General features: G+C 44.9%; 1 protein-coding gene across 8 annotated transcripts in view; it reads left to right on the top strand.

Annotated features, from left to right (window-relative positions):
* phf21ab (PHD finger protein 21Ab) overlaps positions 1-16,266 on the top strand; it is a 38,943-nt gene that overhangs the window by 13,141 nt on the left and 9,536 nt on the right. For 6 of the 8 annotated variants that reach the window (XM_083763109.1, XM_083763107.1, XM_083763106.1 and 3 more), the window contains 12 exons: positions 5,211-5,372; positions 5,618-5,857; positions 7,874-7,969; positions 8,878-9,258; positions 9,570-9,689; positions 9,960-10,011; positions 10,115-10,194; positions 11,869-11,929; positions 14,423-14,562; positions 15,091-15,246; positions 15,651-15,726; positions 15,972-16,075. In XM_083763109.1, coding sequence (XP_083619235.1) covers positions 5,211-5,372; positions 5,618-5,857; positions 7,874-7,969; positions 8,878-9,258; positions 9,570-9,689; positions 9,960-10,011; positions 10,115-10,194; positions 11,869-11,929; positions 14,423-14,562; positions 15,091-15,246; positions 15,651-15,726; positions 15,972-16,075 — 1,668 coding nt within the window. The remainder of the gene's footprint in view (positions 1-5,210; positions 5,373-5,617; positions 5,858-7,873; positions 7,970-8,877; positions 9,259-9,569; positions 9,690-9,959; positions 10,012-10,114; positions 10,195-11,868; positions 11,930-14,422; positions 14,563-15,090; positions 15,247-15,650; positions 15,727-15,971; positions 16,076-16,266) is intronic. The other 2 variants (XM_083763111.1, XM_083763112.1) reach the window with 2 other exon arrangements.

Here is a 16,266-nt window from a genome sequence, read left to right as displayed (position 1 = left end):
GTCTGGGCAATTAAGATTTAGTCTTACTAGAAGTACTAAAATCTTCTCAATCTTATATTTAGATTTAGTCTGGCTTAATCTAGTCACCTCTGAGGTAGGTTTCTGGAGGTCAATGATTAAAGTGTAATTACCTTTGAGGGGATTAAGTCCACCCATCAAGTCCATTAGTGTCAACCTCAGACCACGGTCTGATTTTGAATCTAAATGGCTTTGTGTTTCTGCTATTGTCCTGGCTCTGCTCTAATTGATTGCGGTTATGGTTAGGTTAGGGTTTGAGGTAGGTTGTCGGTCTAATGACTGTCGGACAAATAATAGTGTCAGAACTAAAGCCTGTACCCCTACAACATCTTTGGAAATAGCAATCTTGAATCAACATTAATTGTTCTCGTAACATTGTTTTGCACTTATAGGTGAAATATTACGTGCATATTACGTATTAAGTGCAAAACAATGTTACGAGAACAATTAATGTTGATTCACTTAAAATACATTTCAAATGCAGGTGTAGAAAAGTATGTTGTGAAAAGCATCAATACGTTTTCCATACAACATTTTGAAAACGGTACTATTACTGTTATTGGCACATTTGCTAATATTGAAATTGCCTACGCACTACAAAATTGCATCTATACTATCAGTTTTCCACAACTTGGAAAATCAACTGATCCCAGACCTGTGGCTATGTCTCATGACTGTTACTGGTGGCAGAAAATCAACTGATCCCAGACCTGTGGCTATGTCTCATGACTGGTGGCAGAGCCAGAGTGCACACAGAGCTGCGCTGCAGATGCATTATGCATGCACGACTGGATGTCAACACAGCCAACCAGACGCGATTTATTATGAATAGAATTATTAGTCATGGCCCTATAACTTTAGTCCAAAAATAACAAAGTAGGACTGCTTTTTGGCAACATTCTGCCTATGAGGTGGATGCAGATGGAAAGGCAAAAGATTAGCAAAAGCAGATCTGCAAAAGTTGGCAAACTAAATATCTTAAAGACCTGCACCCATATATCTTCAGAGACTTTAATGTTAATGTTTAAAGTTAATGTTGTGTTAATATAATTTTAAAAGTCCATTGTCATAAAAAACGAAATGGCTTATGATGCCGCAATGTGCTGAAGCTCTACCCCACACGACCAATTCATTCTCCATCATGACATTGGTACATGCTGAAGAGAAGTAAACAATGCATGTGATGGAGTCTAAATATTACAAAGAAACACTCTAAGAGGCAATGGCCACTGGCCAAATGAATGCAATGTAATCTGGCCCTTTTTTGGAGTGGGAACTGCACATTTATATTTGTCTCTACCAGGCCGAAGGCATGGGGAGAGAGTACAGTATGTTTTCCGGCCCGATCCATGCCAAACTGTACACACACACTCCCTGGATACCAACGACGAACCTCTTATATATAACAACGGCCTGTTATAGCGCCACCATGAGGCAGATTTTGGAAAAACACATTTATGTAGATTACTCTTAGTCTCTTACACATTTCATCCATACATACATACAATTCGGTATACACTATCTCCATAGTCATGTGATAAATACCGATCTGCACCATTTCCCATCTTCCATCCTGATTGGCTAAGATTGGCTTCCAAAGCTCACATGATTGGTCCGTTTCGAACAAAATGCCACAAATCACAAACGCAGTGTGCAATTTCTGTGAAATTATACACGCACATTTGCACATTTCCACATTTCCACTGGCCGAGGACGACATGCAAATGATTTTTTCCCCAAATCAGCTATAACGGGGCAATTCCTGTTTTACCTATAACTGCACCTAGAGGCCATGGAAAAACATTTTCCCTGCATCCCTCCACATCTGCCGGTTATAGCGCCACCATGAGGCAGATTTCTGCAAAACACATTGTTCATCCAAATCTCACGCAAATCGGTACACATGATCTCTGTAGTCATGTGATCAAGATGATTCTGTTGGATTTCTCAGATTCTACACTTGATTGGCTAAGATTGCCTTCCAAAGTTTTCAGGAGTGGCCTGTTTCCTACAAAATGCTGCAAATGTCCTGCTCATCCAGAATTCTATCCTCAGAGATGCTATGAGTGATCTGACCTAATGTTTCTCTCTGTTCCATCTGTTATAATTCTAAAAGAAGCAATAGTGCAAAAAAATAAAAAGCAATTTAGTAATCATTATGTAATGTAGTGCATTTTAGTTTTTAAGTGGACAGTATCGTGTCTTGTAGTGTAGTGGTTAGAGTGTAGCTTTTGGAGCATTTGAGAAATTAAAAGATAATAAATGGTAACCTTTTTCTAGGCTAGGCTGAGGAAATGCATGCCCCTCCGGTTATGCAAAGTTGTGGTACCCAGATGTCAGAGTGCATCTATAGATTTGTCCAATGTCCTAACAGACCTAGCTCATTATGTTGGCTTACACTTGGAGAGTTGGAGAGTTCAGTCATTGTAATATTATGTGTGTCCTTGAAGCCCATATTCAGGTCAGCTGGCATATGCAGCTGACCTGTTCTGACATTCCATATGTTGATCTGACCTTATCAAACCCTGTACACTCAAGACATGCTCCTTATATGGCCACTACAGTCACTTCTCAAGATCCCTAAATCAAAGCTGAAATCCCGGGGGGATAGGTCATTTTCTGTTGTAGCACCCACACTGTGGAATGAACTTCCACCTCAAGAGCTTCTCAATCCTTGTCTGTGTTTAAATTGCTATCTAAGGGGGGTAGGGTAAGTGCTATGGGCCATGATGGAGTCTAAAAAGGTGGGTTTTCAGACTACGGCGGAAGATTGGGAGTGATGCTGCAGTTCTGACTGCAATGGGAAGTGCATTCCACAGTTTTGGAGCCAGAAGGGAGAAGAGTTTGGGACGTGTGGAGCGTTGTCCCGGCCTTTTTAGTGAGGGTACTTCCAGCTTCCCTGCCTAAATCACGTCTGAAAACTCACTTGTACTCCTTGGCATTTGAACATTTGAAGTATGAGTTGCTGCTTCCACTGCATTGTGTCCTTATGTTGCCCTGTTCATGCACTGTTGTTGTTGTTGCTTTTTTTAGTATTTCTTTGTGTACAGCACTTTGTTTCAACCTTGTTGTATAATAATGTGCTTTATAAATAAAGTGGATTGGATACAGAATTCATGTCAAAGCGCCAGCGCTCGCCCAGCAGTCTGCCATCAACGAGGCGGATGCGGGCACACAGGCGAGGTTGCTTTTCGCCCTCAGGTGTTTTACTGGTTGAGTATATTACCAGATGAATATAATAATGGACAGGTTAATGATTATTGATTACTAGAGATGCACGATATAATCTGTAAGTGTATCGAAATCGGCCATCGGATATCGGTCATGATTTCATAATCGTGCACCCCTATATTGATTACTGTTCATTATGAGCAGAGCATTGAGAGTCTGCTGGAGAATGCAGTGTTGTTGCCAGGCAACACAAAGACTTCATCTGTTGTTGATTCTGGGTTGCAAATGTCATTGTTCTGTCATACGTGTGTGTGTGTGTGTGTGTGTGTGTGTGTGTGTCTGGGTTGTGTGTGTGTGTGTGTGTGTGTGTGTGTGTGTCTGGGTTGTGTGTGTTTGTGTGTGTGTGTGTGTGTGTGTGTGTGTGTGTGTGCACCTCATTGCTTGCATCACACCACAGAGGGCTTGTTACTGTATGTCACACATTCTGAATGGCTGTTATGCCTATAAAGGGCTTTACATAGCACGCCACGACAGAACAGTTGATCTCATAACAAAGGACATATCTAAACATTTGACACTATGTCTGTGAGAATGTACAAACATTCCTGTGTCAAACCTTCCATGTTTCAACTCTGTGCTGAAAATCCTGGAATGCATTTTGCACATCTCGCTGCTAAACACACCAGATGTTGTTATCGTCAATGAAGAGAACAGATCAGTTTCCATTCTTGAAGTGGCCTGACTGCACCTTTGAAGAAGAAGCCTTTATGACCAAAGTCATTAAATACCAGAGCATCAGAGCTAGGCTGTAGGTACTATCTACTTGTGTTTATCTTTGGCAGCCTAGGACATGTACATACAGTAGGTTGTTGTAAGAGGCTTCCAATAAGTTGGGATGCCAAAAAAGCACCTAAACGGCTTGCAAAATTTTGTGAAATCTGAAATCGGTAGCCGCCAAATATGGCTGTTACTTGTACCCCTGAAGGGTGTGTGGGTATTTGTCCGGTATTTGCTGATTGCATTCTTTACAGCACTGTGTACACATTTGTGTCCTTGTAGTGTGTGTGTGTGTGTGTGTGTGTGTGTGTGTGTGTGTGTGTGTGTGTGTGTGTGTGTGTGTGTGTGTGTGTGTGTGTGATAACACATCGTAGATTTGGAAGTAGGCTATCACAGTCACGCTGTTTTGGGATTTATTTGTGAAAGGAGGCAATATCAACCAGTGTCCAGCACAGCAACACAACAACAATCCGGTAGGCTGTGCAAATGTCCTCCCAGGACTTGTGGCAACAACAATCATTCAGTCAAATCGCAGTATACATTATTTAACCCGCCTCAGCCCGTCCCGCCAGTAAAGTTAAAATATCTCGACTTGAACTCAGTCCGCCCTGCGGGTAGCGGGTCGGCCCGCGCAACACTAGTGTGTGTGTGTGTGTGTGTGTGTGTGTGTGTGTGTGTGTGTGTGTGTGTTTCGAGTGACAATAAATCAATGGTGACTGACGGTACAGTAGTATTAGCTATATATTTTGGCTGTACAATTTGGAGACTGTTGTTTAGAGAATATAAAAAAAAAAAATCTTAATATATACGGTGGCAGCCCTAGTCAGAATGAATTCTGATCACCTCGGAACAATGCACTGATTGGTTCATTGGCACCACTCTCTGTATCGCTTTGCAGTCAAGGACACGCCGGGCCCTCAGCCCTCCGTCTCACCCAAACTGTAGGGCGAAAGTCCCGCCCACCCCGGGGCACAATACTAGCTCCCATACCGTGGGGATGCTCTTGACGGGGGCTCACACCCGGGTTTGTCTTGTTGTCGTGAAGAATCCTTAACCCATTTTGACCTGCGTTCAGATTCTAAAAATGTCTTCTACATCCTGACAGTTTTCTGAAAAAGCTATGTTTCTATGTCAGTCGTTCTTCGATTTTTCAAAAATAGCTAAAGCATAACATAATGCTAACACCAAAATGGGTTAATCTCGTTCTTCTTAACCTTTCACCTCAACTCGTCCCTTCTCTCCAGAAAAAGGTAGTGGAACAGTTGAGGAAGGAGTTAATGGTGAAGCAGGAACCAGAAAAGTTGCAGCTGCAGCTTCAAAGTTCTCCAACAGGGGGCGACAAGCAGCCTATCCTCCTGCAGAACATCCCCAGCCACCAGACCACCCCTCAGGGGGTCCTCCAACAGGTACACACACACACACACACTTAATTGAAACAGAACAGTATTTGGCAAGTTGTTTGGCTTTCCTCTTTGGCATGCCAGCTATTACACACACACACACACACACACACACACTGGCTTATTGGCTACAACTATAAATAATCTTTTTAGTAATTATTCTATCAATAATCTTTTTGAATAATCCAGGTCGTAACGGCCAGGGGGAAGGAATTGTGTTTTTACCCCCATCTCATGTGATCCCTGAACAGACGCTGACGGTCACTCCTGTCCTGACCACCAAGACTCTACCTCTGGTGCTAAAAGCAGCCGCCACGCCCGCGTCCGTCCTGCCGCAGCGCCCGGCAACCGTCACTATGGTCACCACCACCGCCATCACCGCTGCCAGGCCGGAGTCGCAGAGCACACCAATCAACCTGCAGGTGGCTGGCAGGCTAGCCAATCAGGGCTCAGAGCCCGTTAGGCTGTCTGTGTCCAAGAACGCCGTGGTGGTAAGCTTTGCCCCGTTTGTACTCGCTCCCCCTCACCGCCCAGTCATCCGTCATCCTCTGCTCAGCTCCGACTGATGCCATCCAATCATACTTCAGACAGACGTCCATGATTGTGGATTTAGGTTGTTTTCCTTGGGCAACATGTTGGACAGATGTCAGTTGAGGGATATATTTGATAGAACATTGGTTCTCCAGTGCCACACCAGTGTTGTTCAGGGATCCCTACTAGCGCTGCAGCAGACAAGTCGTCATGGTAAGATAGAAAACCAGCATAACCAGGAGGACCGGAGCTGAAAACCACCACTCAAGTTCCAGTGTCCCAGTGTAGTCTAGATCTATGTCGTGTGTTAGGATGTGTGTTTTCCTCTTCCGGAGCTGTGTGTGTTGGCCTTTCTACCAACCAAGAGTTTCCCACTCAGAGATGTTTAGCGTAAACCCACTTCTCCACTAGTAGAGAATGATACAGCATATCTAACCTCGCCTCACCAGGCTTTCCACCACCTCGGAGGAACTTCCTTTTCCCTCAAACCGATTTTTCTCAATAAAAGCTACAGGCTACGAGAGCTTTTATTGAGAAAAATCTACAACAAAACTACTACAAAAACTACTACAAAACAATATTACAACATGACGTAACGATATCATCCGCTCCCGACAGGATCATGTACCCTAATCGTGCCCAGGCTACAGCATATCTAACTCGCACTACTAATTGAAATGTGCCATTCAGAATGTTCAGTTCACCAAAACCAGCTTTATGTGCACATTATGTCATTGTGCTAGTCTGAATGTCATTATTGGCAGGAGTAGACGAAACCGCCATCTATATTGAGTGATAGCAGTAGTATGTTAAACTGGCATTTATATTCAACTATAACTGGTCTTTCGAGTAGACCATGAGTAAAGCTATGTTGTAGGTTCAGAGATGCTAAAGGCCTATTCATATAGGCTGGATCTTCGGTGATGAGGTGACCACCGCTCCGGTGGTGAGCTGACCATTGAGCGGTGGTGAGTAAAAACAGAGAGAAGGGCTGGAGTGGTGGCGGTGGTTTGCTCATGTTGTAGTTCGGTGGTCACCTAACCACCGTAAATCCAGACTATGTATGAGCCTTAAGCTGACAGATGTATCCACAGCACTGACATTGGATAGGAATGGTATCCCACTGTCTGCGGTGCTAATTCGGGTAACACAGCATAAGAAGGAGATGTAAATGCTATGTGTCAATGCTGTGCAACATGAGCCAATGACAGCTCTGTGATTAGTTTGATAGTTATACACATCCTCAAACGGTTAACAGTGCTTAACACCTTAACTAACATCGTTTGATATACGCAAGTGGAGAAGAAATATTAACAGCTTAGCTGATAAATTATTCACATCAACACCCTTTTGCAGTAGAGGCAGTTGTCTTGAAGACAAGCTAAATGGCATTTTGTGAGTATCTTACGTCCTATATACAGTACCGCGCCTCTGGTGGATGTCATGATGTTATTGTTTGACATCGGTCAGTGATCTGCTGGTATTAGCACGCTTGATGCTTTGTTTGACGGAAGTAATCAAGATTATAGTTTTGATGTACAATAATTACGCAGAAATGTACTTCTTACATTGTTGTTTTGGCATATATAACTATGTCCCCCACTCCCCAATATGACTGGATACGCTGTAAAACATTTTATTTTATTTCAGCTTGTCTTTAAGACTAACATGTAGTAAGACGAGATGATAAGAATTAATTTAATTTGGTAAATATTGGTGCTGCGCAGCCTGTATTCCTGTGACCTGCCATAAATGAGCAGCTTGCCCAATAGTACAAGGAAAATGTCTGCCTTTTCAACCATCCTGGAATGCTGATTTTTGAACAGGCACGCTTGTTCCATCCAGTTCCAGGTCTCTGGTTGTAGCCGTCCTGGTGTAGACTGAGGAGTAAAGATGTTTAGCAGTAGAGCTGAGATGTTTAACTGAGAGCTGGAGCGGCGCCCGTAGACCCTCTATCTGTCCTGGTTTTGTCTCAGGTGCAGGCCACCACCACCTCCTCTGCCCAGCCAATCAAAGTTCCTCAGTTTGTCCCTCCTCCTAGACTGACGCCTCGACCCACTTATCAGCCACAGGTGCGTCCCGATAAGCCCCGCCCCCTCAACTCCCCTGATCCCACCAATCAGTGTATGAGGCGATTTGCTGCTGTCTGTCCTGCAGAGGGCAGCATTGTTGCCAAATGCTTAAGCCTGGCACTAAAAAGATGGCTGTGCTCCGTGCTCTTCTCCTCTCCTTGTCCCTTTTCTTTTACACCTCAGATGTTGATAGCTTATCCCGCCTGGTTGTTTTTGTGCGTGTGTGTGTTTGTCTTGGTTGTGAAACCTCGTTTTCCTGCAGCTTAGTGTTTTTGTGTTCCTGGCTGTCGGTGTGTTTTAGCTTCTCCTGACCCGACCGTCGTGTCTGTCTCGCTGGGAATAATGCCAGTGGGAGCTCAGTATGACAGACTCCTTAAAGCGTGTGATATGCAGCCTTATACTCAATCTTATTTGTCTTTATTAACATGTCCTCACACTCTCATAAAGCCTCATAAACAGTGTTGTTTGTATGTCCCTAGAAACACGTCTGGGGAATGATACACATAATCTCCAAACTACTATAAACAGGTCTGGCACTAACTCATTATTTGTCTTCAGATTTGACGTTGTCTTGCCAACAACCACACATCCAATCCAATCCAACATGCTGAAGTGAAAGTGATATTTCTTTTCCTTTGAGAATTCGCTCCACTGAAGGCTGCATGTTCAGTTGCACAAATGCCCATAAAACATCAATGCCGATACTCTAATAGAATAATAATGAATATACCTACAGAACAAGGAGTTCGATTTAAAATGTGTTTGTAAAATTCCTAGACCAAACGTTTTGAGGGTTAGGCCCAGATTATTTGGATATTGCCGACGGTGTCACATTGGCATTACCCAGCAGTACTTCTCTGTTTTGTGTGCTGGTCGTTGACTGCTCTTTGGATGCTTTGTTCTGATAGGTCAGACCTAAACCTGCTACGCCCACCAACGTGCCCATCGCCCCGGCTCCGCCCCCTCCTATGATGGCCGCCCCACAGTTGCTACAGCGGCCGGTGATGCTGGCGACCAAACTCTCCGCCTCCTCGCTGCCGTCTTCGGCCGCGCCGATCCACCAGGTGCGCATCGTTAACGGACAGCCCTGTAGCCCCAACCCCACCCCGCCCATGTCTGGCAAGACGATGCAGACCACCCCTCTGGCGGGGATCGTTATCGCCACGACGGCGCCCGGCATCTCTTCGGCCGCTGCCGCAGCGACGCGTCTCGTCAGTGCAGCCCATCCTGCCACAAGGCCCAACACTATGTCTCCAATCCAGATCAGTAGCCTGGGCTGTGACACCAAGGTAAGTGTTCTCAACCGTTTCCCTCCCATTCACACCAGTTAATTGATTGTAGAACAGCTTCCCTCCCAATAACGAGTTACGTTTTCATTGTTTAATTTGCGTTTCTTTGCGTTGTACATGCACAAATTTGGGCATGTACAACTTCCTGGTCTCAACTGCGCATGTTTCTTCCCTTCCATGGAGCAACATGGCGCAACATGGCGTCGCCTGTACGGTATTCGCGTCTCGTCCTCTTTAGACAGTCCTTGATTCCTCCACATCTATTCTCCTTCCTCTTGTCTAACACCTCCCCCCTCATCCCCCCTCTACAGACTGTTAAAGTATCAGGAGGCGCAGAGCGGAAGGCTGTAATGAGGCTCTCCTCCTCTTCCTCCTCGTCTCTTCTGTCACATTCTGCTCCTCCCAGACCCAAGAAGGAAGAGAACCCACAGGTACGCTACATTGATTGGTTTACATGACGGTATGTTTGCTGCAGTAATTACTGTTAATACCGATACTCTGTGATAATGACTCCGTAACAACCACATGGATACCCCGACAAGGGTGCCGATTCCATGACAACGATATTGACTTTACAACAAGGCTGATTCTATGGCAATGGTCCGGTCTCCATGACATTTACTTGTGATGGAATCTGAACGGCTAGAAGACCCTTGTGTAACATGATAACTTTTGTATTTAATTTAAACAACCTTTTTTAGAAACTGGCCTTCATGGTGTCACTGGGCCTCGTAACACATGACCATCTAGAGGGTATGTTATTAGTCAGATCTACATATTATGCACATTAAGATATGAAGCTGTTGCATTTCAAAATTCATTCAAATTCTGTATCAAACGACTTTTGTTTGTGCAGAGATTCAGAGCAGACGTCAAGAGAGGAAGCGAAGGACAACAGCCAACCCAGTTTACAGCGGAGCTGTGTTCGAACCTGAGGTAAGAGTTCAACACTAGGAGTTTGTGCATAACATTCAGCTTCACTCAACAACAGAGCATATGTCATTTAAATGAAAGGTCACAGACGAAGGTTACAGCAACCAATCCGCACTCTCTCTGTCTCTCTCAGAGTTTGTACATAACATTCAGCTTCACTCAACAACAGGCTTTGAGTTGGTCATTTACTCAACATCCGATTCTATCTGCAAAGCTATAATGACCTGTACAGTGTCTGGAGAGTATCTGGAGCACCGTTGAGAGCCAGATTATCCCATTAAAACCTGAGGCCGATTCTACAAATGTCTTTAAATATAATATAATATAATATATGCGACAGTCACTCAGTCTGTCTCAACTCTCAACCAAGACAAGAGAACTCACTTTGTCCAGTGTCCACGCTGTTGTCATCCAAACAAAAAATCCACATCTCAGAATGTGTAACATTAGTAACCAGCGCTAGACGAGCCTGCGCAAGGTAATAATTAAAAGCTGTGAGCGCTTTAGTCGTGTGTGTGTGTGTGCGTGCAACATTGCATGCGACACTGCGTGCGTGTGACACTGCGTGCGACACTGCATGCGACACTGCGTGCGTGTGACACTGCGTGCGACACTGCATGTGACACTGCATGCGACACTTCGTGCGTGCGACACTGTGTGCGACACTGCGTGCAACACTGCGTGCGTGCAACACTGCGTGCGTGTGACACTGCGTGCGACATTGCATGCGACACTGTGTGCAACACTGTGTGCGTGTGACACTGCGTGCGACACTGCATGCAACACTGCCTCCCCCTGGCCAGCCGGGGCGCCTGATGGAGGGGAAAGGAACTGGTTGGAATAACGTGATCCTTCCATGCGCTACGTCCAACCAGGGAAACTCCCCCCTGTCAGGTGTAAAGGAGCAACTTGGACACTCAGGCATGAAGGAAGCATGAGTTCAAGTCCGTTGCTCTCCCCTTGTCCCCCATATATGGGGACTAGGTTGGTGGAGGGTGTGTAGAGCCCAGGATCACATTAGATGATTGACACAGGGGTGAAAAATGGGTTACAAAATCTAGACCAGAAACCTAACACGTTAGCTCAGGCTACACTGCGTGCAACACTGCGTGCATGTGACACTGCATGCGACACTGCGTGCATGCGACACTGCGTGCGTGTGACACTGCGTGCAACACTGCGTGCGTGTGACACTGCATGCGACACTGCGTGCGTGTGACACTGCGTGCGACACTGCGTGCGTGCAACACTGCGTGCGTGTGACACTGCATGCAACACTGCGTGCGTGTGACACTGCATGCGACACTGCGTGCGTGTGACACTGCGTGCGACACTGCGTGCGTGCAACACTGCGTGCGTGCAACACTGCGTCCCACACTGCGTGCGTGCAACACTCTCCCTAAACTGAAATTAAGGAATGGCAGCTAGACCTAATATTATTAATGCATTTTGGCTATGTGCAATAATGCACAATAAATAAATGTGTTTTAATGTCATCGTGTAGCTCTACAACAGAGGCACAGCCATGACAGCAATGGTACATTTTATATAAATCTTCAGCTAAATATGAGACTGGGCGTTGGGGGATGCGTCAGCTATGGGAACCACTGGCTTAATATATGACACGAACAAGTTACACAATTTCCACTGAATTCTACATGTTGTTCTTATTTGCAGAGAAAGAAGAGTGCTGTGAGTTATCTGAACAGTCCTCTGCACCAAGGAACCAGGAAGAGAGGTCAGTACAACCAACATGGCTATCCCACAATGCATTTATGCTTAATAACGTTTAGATACTGAATTACTTTGTCTGAAAACTAGTTGATTTCATTTCCCACCACCTGTCTTTCCTCTGTTTGACATTCTAGTGATAGATGAATTGAATTGAATTGAATCCCTAAAGATTAAAAAAAAACAGTTCAGGTAAAATCAAATAAAAGAGAAATGGAAAATGTAACACATTTACGTTTAGTTTTAGGCAAGAAATAGTTCCAGCACTTGCTTTGCAACTAAATGCAACAATTAAAATGTACAATTTCACAATTTAGGCATTTCGCCTAAATTGGAACAGACGAGTGATTAAATAAAATGACAACTGGAATAAGTATTTAGCTAGCACATCAATTATTTTACCGAACCATTATGCCTCAAACTAGGGATGCACCGATCCGGCTTTTTGGCATTCGATACCGATTTCGATACATGGGGGTCCAGTATCTGCCGATACAGAGTACCGATCCGATACCCCCCACAAAGAAACGTAATAACCTATTAAGCTGTATGCCTCACTGTGTGGAGTCTGGAATCATTATTTTGTGTAAGGCAACATCAAGGCTTGACTTAAACATTACTTTCCCAACTTTGTAAAACAAAATGTAACAAACACAGATATAAATGCACTGAATTATTTATTAAATAACTGTGTAACAATTAGACCAGGTTAATGTGTGCGCAGGCTAGCCTAGCTGCATTCCACATGTTATACTGTCAATACTACACTGCTGTGTCACAGAGGAGGTAGAGTTGTTTTCATACTGTAATTACACATAATGATCGGATCGGATCGGATAATGGATCGGCCACCGATCCGATACCCGATCTAGAATTTTAGCCTGGATCGGCGCCGATCTCCGATACGAGTATCGGATCGGTGCATCCCTACCTCAAACTACTTGAATCATGTTGAAGATGCATACAAAGGCATTTTCCACTTTTCTAAACACCACACAAGGCATTGGCAGCACAGTAATATATATAATGTAATCAATTGCTATTAATCTCCTGCATGCTAATGTGTATTATCTATGTGTAATATGTCAATCCAACAAATGTGAAGCTGTTTATAAAGCTATTTTTGATATGCTTCTCAGTGCAAGTGGACACTTCCACACTTTTCTCCTTCTCGCCTTCTTTCTTCTCCTGTCTGCCTGCTGAATCCTGCTGTTTGAAGTTTCATTTAACCTTCAAGTCTTCATCTCAGCCTCCAGAGCTTTCAATTCCTAATCATAGTTTATTAAATCTACGTTCTGTCACCCCTTCGTCTGTCAGACTTGTGCAGATCTCAGCTGGTTGGATAGATGATATTTTGGAAAATTGAAACATGGACAACATGGTGACTTTAGTGGACATGTCATTTAAATGAAAGGTCACAGACGAAGGTTACAGCAACCAATCCGCACTTAAGCAAGAAACCGATTCTTACTCCCTCATTATGACGCTTAAAGTGTACAATCCGATATACAGTAAGTGAACTTGATATGAAACAATTGGCATTGGGAACACTGCAAGCATATACATTTTGTTCATGAAATCTAAACCCTTGTAGCTAGCTTCTCCCGAAAATGTTGAAAGTAGTTCCTGCTGTTTGGCAAAGTAGTGATGGTGTGTGTGTGTGTGTGTGTGTGTGTGTGTGGCTAAGGTCTGCTGAAGTCTGGAGACTTCTGGTGGGTGTATTCAAAGAACTGGAATTGGACAGAATTGAGCATGTCTAAGAATATCGATCAGCCCAAACCTTATTGATGTTTGGGTCTCAGTAACTTGGGAATTGTAATAGAACCGGGTTTCGATCCCCATCCCTACCCCTGACTGCTCTCCACGGGTGCCATATTAATGACAGCCACTGCTAGTCCTAATAGTTAGGAAGGGTAAAGAACATAAAATTCAAAGACCTGACTTATTTTTCTCTTAGGATGGTTTGGGGGCCTCGTACGTACGGGCCAACTTATAAAGGACGGAAGTCCGACCACAACAACGCCCCCCTCCCCAGATCCATACTCCCAACATTAACCTCACCAACCTAATTAGCTATCCTGCTAATGCAGCTAATCACGGAGCCTGAATTAGTTTCAACCTACATGGTGCACTTCTTTCCACCCTAATAACTCAAGTCCACTTTGTGTCATCGCCACAGCCATTGGATTATCACTCGGGGAATGCCATTTCCATTCAATTCCAGTTTTGTGAATGCCGGACATTCCTTGCTCTGTCCTACTGTTGCTGCTCGCTTGACCGCCATTGTCCAGCACTAACACTGCTATCTGTGCTTCTGACTCCTCCTCCTCATCTTCCTCCTGTCCCTCCTCTTCCTCTCTCACGCTAGCCAATGAAGACTCCCTTTCCAAGGTATGTCAAACAGACATGTTGTGTTCTTCCTCCTTCCCCCTCTCCATCATTTTTTTTTTCTTTTTTTTTCTTTCTGTCCGTCTTTTTTGTCGTCTGTCATCTCATTCAGGTCGTCCTCCCAAATTCAGTGGAGTGCCGGAGCCGGGGACTCCGCCCCTGCCCCCGCCCCCTGGCTGTAACTCCGCCTCTTCCCCTGCCCAACACCACCACCACCACCCCCTCCCCCCGCCAAGCCCCGCCACCGGGGATGTAAGTAACAGCCTGGGGGTGGGGGGCGGGTTCAGACTGACACAAGCCGGACCTCAAACCCCCCCTCCCCCTAGTCAGTTAGACCAATCACAGTTGGAAACCCAACACATCGACAACAACAACAACACACTAATATTTCAGTCCTGTCCTCCTATTGGCTCGGTTACCCTGTCAGTCATCTATGACCTCCATGTCCATCCATGTCCACATCAATCATCACTTCTTTTTTTTTGTTGCTCAAGGCAGTCTTACAAAGTGAACAGTTTCCCCTTTTAGAGCACCCTCTCTTCTACTGAATTAGGTTGTGAGAAATGTCACCACCAGTGTTTTTTAAATAAACGACAAGTACGGCAGGCTAGATTAATGTACACGCAATTAATCAAACTCCAGACCGACAGACAAAGGCCAAGTTCAGACCACACCAAACGAACCGCGGCCCTTCCTCCTGCCTCGCCACTCCCATGGCGATCGGCCGGCCGGGGCCCGTACAGGGCAGGAAACTGATTGGTCCCAATTCCTTCCTCGCAGGGAGACATCCATGAGGATTTCTGCACTGTGTGCAGACGCAGCGGACAGCTGCTCATGTGCGACACATGCTCACGTGTCTTTCACCTGGACTGCCTGGACCCTCCCCTGAAAACCATTCCTAAAGGCATGTGGATCTGTCCCAAATGTCAAGACCAGGTAAAGCAACACAGCAGACAGACCCCGCAGAAGGGCCTGTACAGTCAACAACAAGCCGTCCACAGAGTGCCAGCAGGTCCCTCTGTAGCTGTACTATCACTGTAGAGAACGGACCTTTTTTTTTATTGAATAGAAAGGTTTCAACACTGTTCAGTTACTTTGTAAGCTCACACAACCCACAACACAACACTGTTCTGTACTTTTGTTCTGTGCCTCAGTGTGTCATTCATTTCTGTAAGTGTAAAGGCTCAACATCTTTCACATCCATTCGAGTCCATTCAACCGTCTGTCCCAGCCTCACCACAGGGTGCGGTCTGGGAACCCCCTACCTCCCCCCCCTGCCCCCTTCCCCCTGCCTCCCCATGTACCTTGTCACCATGACAACTCTCAGCTTCTCCCTGTAGATCTTGAAAAAAGAGGAGGCTATCCCATGGCCTGGAACCCTGGCTATTGTTCATTCCTACATCGCTTACAAAGAAGGTGAGGCCACAAAAGATGATTTAAAATAATGTCCTCTACTTGTGTTGTTGACTTCTCTTGTCCTTCATCCTTACATGATCTTTCTAGGTTTAACAAGAATGTTGCCTGGCTACGTTGACTCTCTGGCCATTTTACTACTCATGTTACATATCTGGAAATTTTAGTGGAATTTATTATTCCCCGTGGGAATAATAAGGAAGTGGAAGTGGAACTTACTATTGGACTTGTTTGTCTATTTTCTACAGCGAAAGAAGAGGAGAAACTGAAACTTGGGAAGTGGAGTTCTGAACTGAAATTAGAACGTGAGCAGCTGGAGCAGAGAGTCAAACTACTCAGCAACTCCATAACGGTAAGGAAAGAACAGCTCAGCAACTCTGGAACGATGTGGTTGCTGCCTGATGGTGAATGAAGGATGGTTGATAAAGTCTACAACTTCAACGGTATTAGTGATCATCAGTTAAGGATGTGACGGTTTCCGGTTCAACCGGAACGATCCGGTTTCATCTAGTAAACCGGATTAATTTATTTAAACCGACCGAA

Source organism: Protomyctophum parallelum (assembly GCF_964188405.1).
Source record: "Protomyctophum parallelum genome assembly, chromosome: 4".
In the NCBI taxonomy this organism is placed as follows: domain Eukaryota; kingdom Metazoa; phylum Chordata; class Actinopteri; order Myctophiformes; family Myctophidae; genus Protomyctophum; species Protomyctophum parallelum.
Note: the sequence above shows the minus strand (reverse complement) of the source record. Positions and strands in the feature narration are given on the sequence as shown.